At 49.6% G+C, this 13376-nt stretch overlaps 1 protein-coding gene across 4 annotated transcripts in view; it reads left to right on the top strand.

Annotated features, from left to right (window-relative positions):
* Nucleotides 1-13376, top strand: part of ARHGAP22 (Rho GTPase activating protein 22) — a 165042-nt gene that overhangs the window by 48164 nt on the left and 103502 nt on the right. For all 4 annotated transcript variants that reach the window (XM_059397985.1, XM_059397983.1, XM_059397987.1 and 1 more), the window contains one exon: nt 7511-7710. In XM_059397985.1, coding sequence (XP_059253968.1) covers nt 7511-7710 — 200 coding nt within the window. The remainder of the gene's footprint in view (nt 1-7510; nt 7711-13376) is intronic.

The following is a 13376-nucleotide window of genomic DNA, read 5'->3' as shown; positions in this document are numbered from 1 at the left end:
AGCACCTGGGCAAAAGCGTCTCCATGAGCCCCTGGTCAGCCTTCCAACACAGGCCTGCAGTCCTGAAACCCACCCCAGGGTAAGCTGCTGGAAGTAAAGCAGTAGCGTTAAAGCAGTTGGCGGAGGCTGGTGGGGGGCGCGCTGCTGGGCACATAAAACAGAGAAAGGGATCCAAGGGAATTTGGGCAGAGCATCAATATGACCCACAAGCTAAGATATCTTTGATGTGTTCTCAGCAAGTCGTAAGCTTCAGCACCCTGGGAAGCCTGGATAGCTGCACCATTGGGTGGGTGAGTAACCCGCACACCCTCACTGAGCCCCTCCTTCCATGGAGCGGGAGCAGATAGGCTGGTTTGGAGCCAGGCCCACCAGAGTGGTTCACAGAGAGGGAGCCCTGACATGGTCCCCTGGAAGGGCCACAGATGGGCCTGCATCCGCCTTCCAGGAAGCATCATCTGTTTGGCCTGGGAGCTCCTCTCTCATCTGTGTTAAGGTCCACAGCCTCGTGTGATGCTTGTCACAAATAAATATTTGTAGACATTTGTCACACTAGTGATATTTTACTTATCTTAGATCCCCTAAGGAGATCCCCTTCCATTCCAAAAGAGCTCTTTCATTTTGCAGTTCTTATTTTCATTTACTTTCAGTAATGCAAAGCATGCCTTCCTTCCCTGTGCAAAATGCACACTCCCACAGCTCTGTCTTCTCCCCACAGTCACTGTTAGATCCGTGGCGTGTTTTCTATGCAAATGTGTGTAGCCACCACAAATATAATGTGATGTCTTTTGTTTGGGGGTTGTTGTTTTTCTTCCCTTTTTATAGAGGTTTACATTTTTTATGTTGTGCTGTAACTTGCTTTCCTCCTTCACTATAAGAGAATTTAAGTAAATGTTAAAATAAAGCAGGAAAGGGGAGTTGGGAGGCTGGGAAGCTGTGACAGATGGGCGGGTCTCTGCACAGGTGCCTTGTGCCCACGCATGAAATAGGAGCAGATCCCTGAGACAGTGATTGTGCATAGAAATGGAGTCCAGGGACTCCAGGGTGGCTCAGTCGTTAAGCATCTGCCTTCGGCTCAGGTCATGGTCCCAGGTTCCTGGAATTGAGCCCCGCATCAGGCTCCCTGCTCTGCGGGAAGCCTGCTGCTCTCTCTCCTACTCCCCCTGCTTCTATTCCCTCTCTTGCTGTGTCTCTCTTTGTCAAATAAATAAATAAAATTTTAAAAAAGAAATGGAGTCCAAGGGCAAGCCCTGGGCTCTAGACTCCGAGGAGGGAAGATGAAACAGTGTGGTAGCCAGTGAAGGAGGGGAGGGACCAGGAGAATGGTCTTGGAGCCCCAGGACAGAAGTGGTCCTGCAGGAAGGAGGTCACCAACTGGATCCCGTACCACCAGGGGTCAAGGAAAGGGAGGACTGACTTGACCCTCTGACTGAGCCACGTGAGGTCACTGCAGTCTTGAGAAGAGCCATCTGAGTGGGGCAGAGCAGGGGAAAGCTTACTGAATAGGGTCCAGGAAGAACAGGGAGCAGTTAGGATGATGAGGAAGTTCTAGAGCTGGACGGGGGTGACGGTGACAGAACAATGTGACCAGAATGAATGCCCTTGAACTGTATGCTTCAAAATGGCTAACACAGTAAATTCCATGTTGTATGTATTTTCCTAAAAAAGAAAAGGGACTAAAGACATCTCTTCTGATAAAAAGGGGGAGCTAAACACGTTAGCTCACATACATTCACCTCGTTCCGCTTAACTTGTGCAAAGCGTCTTACAACATGAATACAGCAGTCTAAGTTTGGCCATCTTCCAGTTGTTGGCCTTTTGGGTTTTCCCCATTTTTAGGGATCACACAGAGAGCTGCAAGGACATCCCTGTGGGTGACTGCCTGGGCACTCACGGTTCCTTTTTGGAGGACGTGGATGACAGAGAGGATTGCTGGATTGTAGACTGTGCATGTTTTTAACTTTAACAAATACAGCCCCGTCGCCCTCTGTGTAGTGGCTTACAATTATTGACAACCCAGCCAACACATGACATTACCAGACTTTGTAAATCTACCTGCCTAAAGGTACACTGAGGATAACAAATGTTATCTTTTGGCCGTAGTTTGCACTTCGCTGATTACTCCTGAAACTCAGCATCTCTGCACATCTTGTTTGGCCATTGGTATTTCCTCTTCTGTACGCCACCTGTTCATGTCTTTGATTTCTCCAGCTCTGAGAAATGAAAGCCCCTCACTTCCTTGGTAGGCAAGGCATAAATCAGGGTCTGGTGGGCTGGCCCTGTCTCTCATTTTGTCCTAGCAATGCCTTGTTGCTAAGCTCGCTTTGCCCTTCTCTAATAACGAATGAACCTAGGGGCACTTGATTTCCATTTCCTCCACCCAGAGTTCTGACATCTCCCTGGGAACAAGGACTGTGAAGACGTAGGGGACCCTGCTTTCTCCTGGGGAGCTCTGTGTGCATGAGTCTGTGGGTGTTTGCCAGTGTGTGTGTATGTGTAAGAGTGTGTGCATGCATGAGTGTGTGAGAGTGTTAGTGTGCGCGTGCATGAGTGTGTTTGCAAGTGCATATGGGGGCTCCCAGGAAACGCCAAAAACTCACGGTACTGTGTTGTACCTGGAGGAGTTCCATAGATTTGGAAGGCATGAATGAATGAATGAATGAATGAATCAGTGAATGGTTGTGATGTGAACAGAAGAGCCCTGCCTGGAGGAGGGTGGAGGGCTTCCTCCTCCCCACCCTAGTCACGAGCTTGCTCTGGGCCCACTCCTGGACCCTCCCAGGAAACTCGCCTCTGCTCTTGAGCCTCAGAATGTCCAGGCTGCTTGACTTGAAAGCTTTGCCTAAGTATTTAAAGTGCTGAATGAGTCGACTCAAGGAAATGCTGAGGACAGGAACAGTGGTTATTAATAAATCATAACAATGATTATTTTCCTTTCAAGACACTCAGTCGGCCTTCTAAGAGTAGTATTCCTGTGATTGATCAGCTGGGGAAAAGCCTGGGCGGGTCACGCATCTAAGTACCATCTGCTAACAGTGGCTCCCTGGTGAACGAAGCTGCGGGAGCTGGATCTTCTGAGCAAGCCTGGAGTGGGTGGGCAGGGATGCCAGCAATCACTCAGACAGAGACCAGTGCAAGGCATACCCAGCCCCGTTACCCCAGGAAACAAGCCCCCCGGCCCCTGCCCACCTCCTCTATGCCTGCAGCCCTCGGGAGGATAGTGCCCAGGGCCTGGAGATCAGGGCTGAAAACACAAAGGAAACAGCAGATCACTCACATGGCAGTCATTTATTTCTTGCTGGGCACCTGCTGTCCACCAGGCTCAGTGTCCAGCCTTCTGTGCTCTGAGAGCTCAGCCTTCCTGGGCAGACATGCCTGCAGAGAGAGTGTCTCTGGAGACATAGCCCAGTGCCCAGCCAGGGGCTCCCCCGCATTCCTCACTGTTGGGGTGCGCTGATGAGTCACTGAATTTTTATTGAGCTCCTACGGTGTAAAGGCTCTACTCAAGATGTTATAGGGGATATGGAAGGAAGGCAGGTGTATTCTGGGTCCTACTAGGGCTATGCTCTTGTCAAATGAGACTGTTTCAGGCACTGTTGTGATAGAAGGCAATAGACAGAACCAGAGATGTGGCACTAGAATATTCTATAAAGCCAGAGCCCTCTTTAAAGGCACCAGAGGATCTTCAGAAGGGTGGAAGGTCCTACACAACCCTTACAGATTCCCTAAGAAGAAGAGGAGGAGAATATACAAACAGACAAAGGAGGCCTGAGCCAAGCCACCCCCTCTAGAAGTTCTTCACCCACAGGGGCCCAGCTTCCATCAAGGCTCATGTTAGAAAGCTCAAGTCATTCCAGCACAAAAGCCTAGGTACGGCTGACTTCATTTTACCACTGACTCTCCACCCATGACAGACATTTTAGAGATGAAAAAACTGAGACCCGGATAAGAGAACTCAGTAGCCAGGGGACACACCTGTCCCCTTTCCCACATCAGTCCTCTGTCAGACTCCACCAGAATACTGGGGTTGTAGTAACTCTGGTGCCCAAGCCCCAGGACCCCATACAGCCCTGTGCCCCGGAAGAGAATTGGTCACCATCCGATGAACCCAGCCCTGCTTCAGGCCCTGCACAGCTTGAGACCAGAGAGGAGGTGGGGCAGGTAACCATCCTGGGAGCAGAGAGGTCCTTCCTGATGCTGTTGGGTGCTGTTGGGCACAGCCCCCCCCCCCCTCCGCCACCACCTGCCAGCAGCTCAGCCCAAGTGCTTCTTCCTGCAAAACAGCTAAGGTGCAGAACAGAGCTGGGATGCGGCACAGACCCCGGGCATGGTGTTGTGGGCACCTGGAAATGGAAGGGCAGCTTTTCTAGGGCTACAGGGACGCTTCTAGAGCATTACTAAGGCTCATTCAAGAGGAGAAGTGGGTCCAAGTGACTAGGAGAACAAAAGGACCCGAGCTGCTCCCCCACCCCCAGCCAGCTCTTCCCTCCAGGGGCAGTCAGTTGAGTGGGCAAAGGGAGTGGGCAGAAGCTTTATTCCGGGAGTAGGAGTCCATGCAAAGATGTCCCCCAAGAAGTGTATGTGCTATGATGAGTGCTGTGAAGTGTGTAAACCTGGCAATTCACAGACATGTACCCCCGGGGCTAATAATACATTATATATTTATACAAAAAATTTAAAAGTTATTAAAAAAAAAAGATGTCCCTCGATAAGTAATCTAACAACAGGGTAAGCTAAGACAATAACTAAGTGTCGTTTTATACTTACTAAATTATGAGGTAGGAATACTCAAATTATAATATTTCATATTGATGGCTGTGAAGCAAGCGGTAAGGAGTATAATTTTGTGTGTTGTAATACATCTGGGTGCCATTCTTAGAAGGAAGGGTGTAATGGCACCTAACCAGCTAAAAGTTGTAGGAAATACCGTGCCTTCTGTCCCGTGATTCCGCCTAGGAACCCATCTCCAGAAAACAGTTCCGCATGGAGACATCCGCTCACCATATCCATGAACAGGATCGTCACTGCCATGGTAACTGGTGACGGGGCACCTTGTCCATGCCAAGTTCTCTGCCAGACATGGCCATCTCTCCTCCCCCAGCTCGCTCTGCAGGGTCAGGTCTCGCCATCCCCCATGCACCCTGCTTGCCCATCAGCAGACTGAGGTGCAGAAAATTCACAGAGCTGGCCACGACCCTGTGTTTCTTCAACTGGACCCCATTGTCTCTTTAATTAAATCACTACCATTGGAAGGACTCCAAATACCCAGGGATGAGGGAAGGTTTAGGTAACTCACAGGGATAGTAAACAGCCACAGAAATAAAGGAGGAAAGTCGACTTCAATCTAGTACACCTCTGTACGTATGGGCACCGGGGCCCACAGAAAGGTGGGGAGCAAAAGCAGGGAGCTACCCGTGAGAACAAGTGGAGCTCAGCCCTTGCCACAGGGCTTCCGAGGTGGGCTGCTGTCCTGGAAGGAGGGGCCTCCTGACTCCTCCTCAGTCTCTGAGAAAGACCCTCTGTCCTTAGGGATCGACAGTCCCCCTTCTGTGCATTGGGCTGAGCCTGGAGACAGGCTGCTTGCTCTCTGGGCCAAAGCACAGCCAAGACAAGTCTGGAACGTTCAGCACTGGCCTGACCACAACCAAGGGCACAGCAACAGGGACGCAAGGTGGAGAAGGCAGGGACAGACGTAGTCTGAGTTATCACAGCTGCGCAGGGTGGCAGAGAAGATGATGTGCCCCCCGGATCCCCCAGCTGTCGGGGAGCTGACCCCGTCTAGAGCACTGGCCGCAGGATGACCTCCTTATTTTTCGCTCCTATAAAAGAGGTCGATTCAGGATTGTGTCTTGGGCCATATGTCACTGGAGGCAAAGCTGGGGACCACCAAACTCTACGATCTCAGAGAGCAGCGGACTGTCACATCACATTTAATGGCATGATAAGACACAGACATACCTGCTGATCAGGGTGGGCCTACGTAGCCAGTCGTGTTTGACAAGCATGACTTACATCACTCCCTGAGCAGCACGTGGTGAGGTCCACACACATAGGACTGGGTAAGACATCCTGTCCTTCTCTCCTGGACCTCGGTCTACTGGGGCAGAAAGGCAGCCTCAGATCATGACCAGCCATGGGTCACGTGCCCTGGTAGGGGAGGGAAGGGCTATCCGAGAAGATTCAGAAGGAAGGTTCTGCAGAAGAAGTGTCTGAGCTGGAGCTTGGATGATGTGTAGGAGCTCATTAAGCATCCAAAGCTAGGAGTTGAGCGAGAAAGCGATGGAAGAAAAGTTCAGGTTAGTGGAACAGCACGGGCAGAAGGTAGGCCAGCCTTAAGGAGCTGTGGCCACTAGTGTGATGGGAGGACTTTACGCACATGCACACACACACAGAATCACAGGTACAATGCCAGAACTGTGGGTCTCAGGGAACATGCATTCCAGCCAGAAGTTAGGATCCGTGGTCTAAGAACAAGTGTAATTATATTTCGTAAGTGCAGGATGGCTTCTCCTGGAGACTGCTGCCACAATACGCTTAATACTGGGTAGAGAGGGGAGAGGAGCCATTCCTGAGACAGAGGAGAGAGGGGAAGGTGATGGTGTAGAGGAGGGTCGGTAGGGGCCTGATCATCACTGTGAAGGGCAGTACCAGTCCCAGCAGAGTGCCGGTCAGTGGGGTCAAGCTGGGAGCAGAAGAAGCCTGCCGGGCCGGAGGGCTCGTGGGCACTCTGAGATGCGTAGATCAGAGACACACCCCTCTGCCCGGGCAGGGAGCCACTAACACATTACAACCAACCATTGAATCAGAGGCCTCGCTGTCTAGGCCCACTCTGCCAAGATGATCCCAGCAAAACAACAGGGTAGTTTTGGGGGTTCTGGACAATGGTGTTCAAATCCGATGCCTCCAGAGAAGGGGTGCCATGCAGAAACCAGGGAGGGGGACTGATGGGGCCAGCTCCCTCAGGGTCTGAGTGACAGAAGCTCTGGTGGAATGTGAGCTCCAGGAGGACCCAGATTTTTATCTGTTCCTTATTTTACTGCTTTATCCCTCGCACCTAGGATGGTGCTAACACATACATGGGTACTCAGTAAATTGATGCTGAATGATTACACGGATGAATCACTTGAACGCATGGGAAAAGGATAGCTGGATGGATGGGTGGAGTCATGGATAGATGCGTGCATTAGAGAGTGGGGAGATGGAGGTGGGCGCACATGCACGGTGCATGGATGGATGAACAAACCTGGGCAGTGAAGAACCTAGGAAGCTAGAGACATAGCAGAAGCCACCTAGGCAGGCAGGCTGTGCCCCTCGCCCTGGTGGATAAGCCTAGGCTGTGCTGCTGTGAGCTGTTCCAGCCTGTGCCCCTTTGAACCGACGGGGGGGGGGGTCCTGTTCTGCCAGCCTAGGCCCCCATGCCCTGGTCACTGGGGAGTGGGGATGCCAGGACAGGGGCAGGGACTGGCCACAGGCACGTGTCCTTCATGCTCACTGTGTGTGTTTTGGCTTCCAGCCCGCTCCAAAAGCCTGGTGATGGGGGAACAGAGCCGCAGCCCAGGGCGGCTGCCCTGCCCCCGCAGACTGGGCCCCGTGCTCAAGGAGGGCTGGCTGAAGAGGCAGAGAAGCATCATGAAGAACTGGCAGCAGCGCTGGTTCGTGCTGCGTGGGGATCAGCTTTTCTACTACAAGGACAAAGACGAGACCAAGCCCCAGGTGAGAAGCTCGCACCTCGTGTCCTGGCACATCGTGGTGGGGCCCAGGTTAACCATGCCCAGGAGTGGGTGGAAGGCAGAGAGACCCTCCTGTCTGGACCTTCGCTCCTCAAGCCCTCAACCCACTGACTTTACAAACAGTGGCCCCTCACCCAGGTTTCCAAAGTGGTTTTGATTCCCAGCTCCCATGTTCCAGGCTTTCTAGCTCATTTTACTAAAGCAAAGCCACAGCTTGAGTAATGAACACGTCTCCTTAGAATGCAGATAGCCAGCATCTCTACACAGCTGGGCAAGCCCACTGGACAAAAGGAACATACTGAGGTGGCCCAGGAAACTAGTCCTCCCTGGGTTCTTTTAGGCCTCTTGGTAACATTGCCTGCTACTCCTACTGTCCAAGGACATGGGTACCCAAGACAAATCCAACCTCAACTAAAATCTGGCTCACAGTGAAATCCCCATGCCCCATGCCTCTGCCCCTCCATGGCTGCTTCTGTGTTCTGCCCACTACTGGGAGGTTCACCTGGTCTGGGGTCAGGTGGGTGGGAACCTGTGCACTTCTTGGCAGGCCTCACAGTGTGGAGCTGGGGTCTAGGGGCCAGAGAGGGTGCTCAGTGATTGGCAAGTGGGAGGAGGGACATGGCACAGTCTGGGATCACGTGGCCATCACAGTAGGAAGATAGATGACCTTCCCACTCCTCTTTCAGTTTCTCTGAGTATATCAAGAGGAAGCATCATTTGGGTGCTAGGATCTGTGTAACCATCTCCAGCATTTGGGATCCTCCCTTAAAAACTGGAGACACGGGTGGGTAGGAACAGGCCTTGCTTCCAAACCTTCAAGGGCAATAGTGCATAATGTTCTGTCTTCATTATTATTCTAATGGTTAACTTCTGTTTGTGGAAAGTGCTACTGGTCCATGACAGTGATATCACGTTTTCCCTTGCAAAATATATCTAAGCTAAAATCAAAAAGTGTTGGGATACCTGGGTAGCTCAGCTGGGTAAGCATCTGGCTCTAGATTTTAGGTCAGGTCATGATCTCAAGGCCTTGGGATCAAGCCCCATGTCAGGCTTCACGCTCAGCAGGGAATCTGCTTCAAGATTCATTCTCTCCTTCTGCCCCCCGCCATGCTTACAAGCTCTCTGCCTCTTGCTCTCTAAAATTAATTAATTAATTAATTTTAAAAAATCAAAAAGTTTTGCACAGCAATGTGATGATACTTAGTGCCCCTGGACTATACACTTAAAAATGGCTAAAACAGTAAGTTCTATGTTATTAGATTTTTAACCACAATCAAAAATAAATAAATAACAAGTGTGATCTTGGTTAAGGGAAACTTTTCCATGAACACTAGTACAGAGGAGAAGTGGGTAGGACATAAATCATGAAGCTGGATCTGAACTAAAGTTTAGGAAGCCCTGATCTTGTCCAGTCTCCCCGGTTTCCTAAAGCAGGGCAGTGACCCCAGAGAGATCAAGTAAAAGAAATAGAAACTTTGGAGTCAGGCAGATCTGCATTTGATCTGAATTGGGTCTGGCACGATAGCTTTATGACTTCCGACAAATTGCTTACTTTTGTTTTATTTTTGGTTTTATCCTTGCTGAATGGAGACATTATTCCCACATTATGCCCTACATCACAGAAATGTGCTAAGGGTCAGATTGTAGAATATATACATATCTGATTGCAAGTCCTAGTACATGAGTATGTGCCCTCATGCTTCCTCAGCCCTGCCTTTGCCTTTCTCCCCCACCTCCCCAGCCCTACCGCTGAGCCCACTCCCCTGATTGGGCACCATACTTCTGGCTTGCCCACCACCATTTTCCTTCTGGCCTTTAATTCTTATGTTGAAGACCAGCCTTGGCCCTTCAATGATCTCCTAGCTTTCCTAGCTGATCCGTTAGTGACATGTTACTCTGATGACTGGGAGAGTTTCCAGGGTCCCCAACTCTCTTGGGACCCTGTTTGTGGCCCCTACTGCCATCCTGTCCTGGCCCAGCCCATGGCACCATCTCCTGGAAGAACTGTGTGTTGAAGCTGGGCAAGCCCAGTGGACAAACACACGGAGGTGGCCCAGGCCATCTGTGGATTCCTTTCCCAGGCTTCCCTGCACATTCCTCATGGTGAGCCTGAGGTGGCCCTCACCCATCAGCTACAGCTCCATGAGGAAGCTGTGTCTCCTGGATTTCCTAAGCTGGACACTCCTCTCCCTCACCTGCCGTCTTTTCCAGACTTCAGTGGCTTCTGGTGGAGACAGCTAACAAAATGGTGGCATCCACATCCCCAGTCATCAGCCTGGGCACAGAAGGAGCATGGAGCCCAATCCAAACTAAACCAGGGCATTCATTGCCAGGGAGCTCTTCATCTCCAAAAGGACGCAGTGTCTCCCAACAGATGCCAGTGTCACAGCCCACGCCCCTGTTTTAGTCTCTCTGGGCCTGGCTGACACTCCCAAATCCTCCTGGGACATGAGTCCTTCCCATAATTCCCCCTCCCCCACAAAGCCTGATGGCAGCCCTGTTGCACAATTCCCCATCTCAAGGAGACCATTGGTTAAATTGGACTCATTTAGTTTCTACAGTATGATCTGAAACCCACATGGCTGCTGGCAAAATAGCCCACACATTTCCCCTTAATTGCATGAACGACATGTAATGGACTAATTCTCAATATCTGGTTCCTGGAAAAATGTGCCCTGTTCACTGTTTACAGTGACAGAAAGGCCCAGGCAGTAAGCGCCCTCCTGACAGACAGCCTGTCATCTGTCTAGCAGACGGAATTACAGAGAGCAGGGGCGTCCAGCTCCCCTTGATGCTGCCCAGAGCACGTAACACCTGAGGATAACTCTTGGATATTCTTATTCTCCCTCAAAGCCCTATCACTTCCCCTCTCCCCTTTTACTAGCAGGAGGGCCGGCCAAGGACATACAAGTGTGGAGATGGGAAAATTTGAGATGGAAGCAAAGCAGCCATACAAGGTCAGAGAGGAAGACTAGGCAAAGACATTTTGGAACAGAACCTAGAAGTGTGCCCCTGTCCCTACTGCTTTTCCCAGTGCCTGTCAGCAGACAGACCTATGGTTTCTCTAAGATAAGATTCTCGGTTTTTGCATCTTGGTGGTTTTCGCTTCGGCCGGAAATGTTTCTTAAGCCATGGAACCTCCGGCCACACTCTTTGTTGAGCAGCCTGGTGCATTTCCGCAGTTTGAGGACTCCCTTTTAGTCTAGCGATCTGATATCCAGGTCCTGCACTTGTGGGTCTCTTGGCTTAGAATAGAAATGGAATAGATAGAAATGAAAAGTATGACTATCAAAACATAAAATGGAAAAAGAATGTAACAAATTAAATGTGACCAGTTCAACAAGTGGACAGAAAATGGGAGGAAGGAAAAAAAAAAAAACCAAGAAGGGAAGGTAAGCAGAGAAGAGGAAAAAAAGCAAATATGATAGCAGGGAATAGGTACTACCATTGCCGTCATCATAACACATAGGACTTGGTCATATGCACCTTAAATATGTATCTTAAAATGCACATTTCAATAAATATGCATCTTAAATATGCATCTTAAAAGACAGTGGAAGATTGGCTTTTAAAAAGGACAAAAAACAGAAAGGTTAAAAAACAAAACAATAGAGAAAGAATAAGCCAGCAAATGCAAGCAAGAAGAGAGCAGACTTAGCAACATCAATATCAGAAATAACAGAATTCAAGGTGATGAGAACAAAAGGGAACAAAGAGAAATATTTCATAATAGCACAATAACATACTAAGAAAATAGAGCAGCTGCAAACATTCATGCTCTTAGCTTTGAAGAATATATAAACAAAGAAAAAATACTCATTGGTTTCCATTTTTTTCAAAAAGTGAAATTATAGAGACATATTCACTGACTATAGTGCAAAAGAAAGATTTCTAAATTAAGAGCAAAATGATAGTGATGAGGATGTGTGAGAGAGAGAGAGAAGTTCTAGACATGGGGAAATAAAATATATATACTTCATGGGGTGCCTGGGTGGCTCAGATGGTTAAACATCCAACTCTTGATTTTGACTCAAGTCATGATCTCAGGGTCATGAGATCGAGCCCTGCTTCGGGCCCTGTGCTCAGAGGGGAGTCTGCTTGAGATTCTCTCTCCTTCTCTCTGCCCCTCCCTGCCCCACACCCATGTGCGCACGTGTTTCCTCTCTCTCTCTGAAATAAATTTTTAAAAACACACACTTCATAATACCTCCAAAATTAATTAAGAAATCAAAAGTTGAATGCAAACTTTTAGTTAAAGATGATATTTTAAAATCCCACATCTCTGGTAAAGAATGCTGGCCGGTGTGAACAAGGCTAGGTGGAAGGGACAAGAGACAGCCACTGCCACAGCATTCTGGAGGCGAGAAAACAGATGGGTAAGAGGTAGCTGACTCAGCAGACCCCAGAGAGCTCAATTCCAAGCCAGCACTAGCAGAGCACAAAAATCTGTCTGGTCCTCAAAGCAGCACCCCTCACCTCCCACCGCAGGCTCGGGAATTGGCAAGACCAGTTGTCTCCGGAAATGAGGGCAAAACAGGAGCCAAAAACAGGAGAAGTAAGATCAGTGATCTCCTGAACAACCTCATGTCAAGCCTGTCCGCCCTCCCTCTCTGTGGCTGAGATCCAGACCCCGTAGAAGGGGAAGGAATTCCTGTCATCCACCCTGCCTTGTGGCACTGTGTGATTGTTCAGCTGTGTTGAGATATGACCTTAACTGGAAAAGCGAGTAAAATAAAACTGAAATAATTTATTTGGGGAGTTTTCAGAATACGAGCTGTAGGGAGGGCATGGAGAGTGGGGTGGTGAGCTAGACACTTGAGACTTATCTGTATTCTTGTAATTTCTTAGAGTGAGACTATATTCATTTAAATCCATATCTTAGGGGCACCTGGGTGGCTCAGCCATTAAGTGTCTTCATTCGGCTCAGGTCATGGTCCCAGGATCCTGGGATGGAGCCCCCTATGGGGCTCTCAGCTCGGCAGGAAGCCTGCTTCTCCACTCTCCCACCCCCCCTGCTTGTGTTCCCTCTCTCACTGTGTCTCTCTCTGTTAAATAAACAAACAAATAAGATCTTTAAAAAATAAATAAATAAAATAAATCCGTATCTTAAGATATTTTTAATTTAAACAAGAAAAGAAAAAATCGAAAAACCCAAGCCAGAGAGGGAATGTGACAAGGACACAGCCCCAGAAGGGGGATAAGCCAAGGGGTCAAAGGGCTCCCTCTTTTAGACAGAGCTGCCGAGCCCAGCTGGCCTCACAGAGCTGGCCCTAGCACATTGAAGGTGCTCAGAAAATGCATTTAAAGTGAACCTGGGGGGGCTTCTGTATCTGGCAGCTCATGCCCAGGAGGGAGCCCAGAGTCTGTGGAGACCAAGTGTGAGGCTCATTGTATTGACAGGAACACAAGCCATGGACAGGATACCAGAAGCTGGATGTGGAGGGGCTTGGGTGCCACGTCCAGGAGACTGGGTCCTTATTCTGCCAATGGCGTTAGGGGGCTCTGAAGGTTTGGAGGCTCAGATTTGGCCCTCAGAGCTCTGAGAGGAAGTCATCCAAGCCTGCACAGGCAAGGTTGGGAGGGGACCAAGCTAGAGGCAAAAAGACCATTTAGAGGCAGCTCTCATCCTGACCTCCAGTGTAGCCTAGA

Source organism: Mustela nigripes, chromosome 4 (assembly GCF_022355385.1).
Source record: "Mustela nigripes isolate SB6536 chromosome 4, MUSNIG.SB6536, whole genome shotgun sequence".
In the NCBI taxonomy this organism is placed as follows: Eukaryota; Metazoa; Chordata; class Mammalia; order Carnivora; family Mustelidae; genus Mustela; species Mustela nigripes.
Note: the sequence above shows the minus strand (reverse complement) of the source record. Positions and strands in the feature narration are given on the sequence as shown.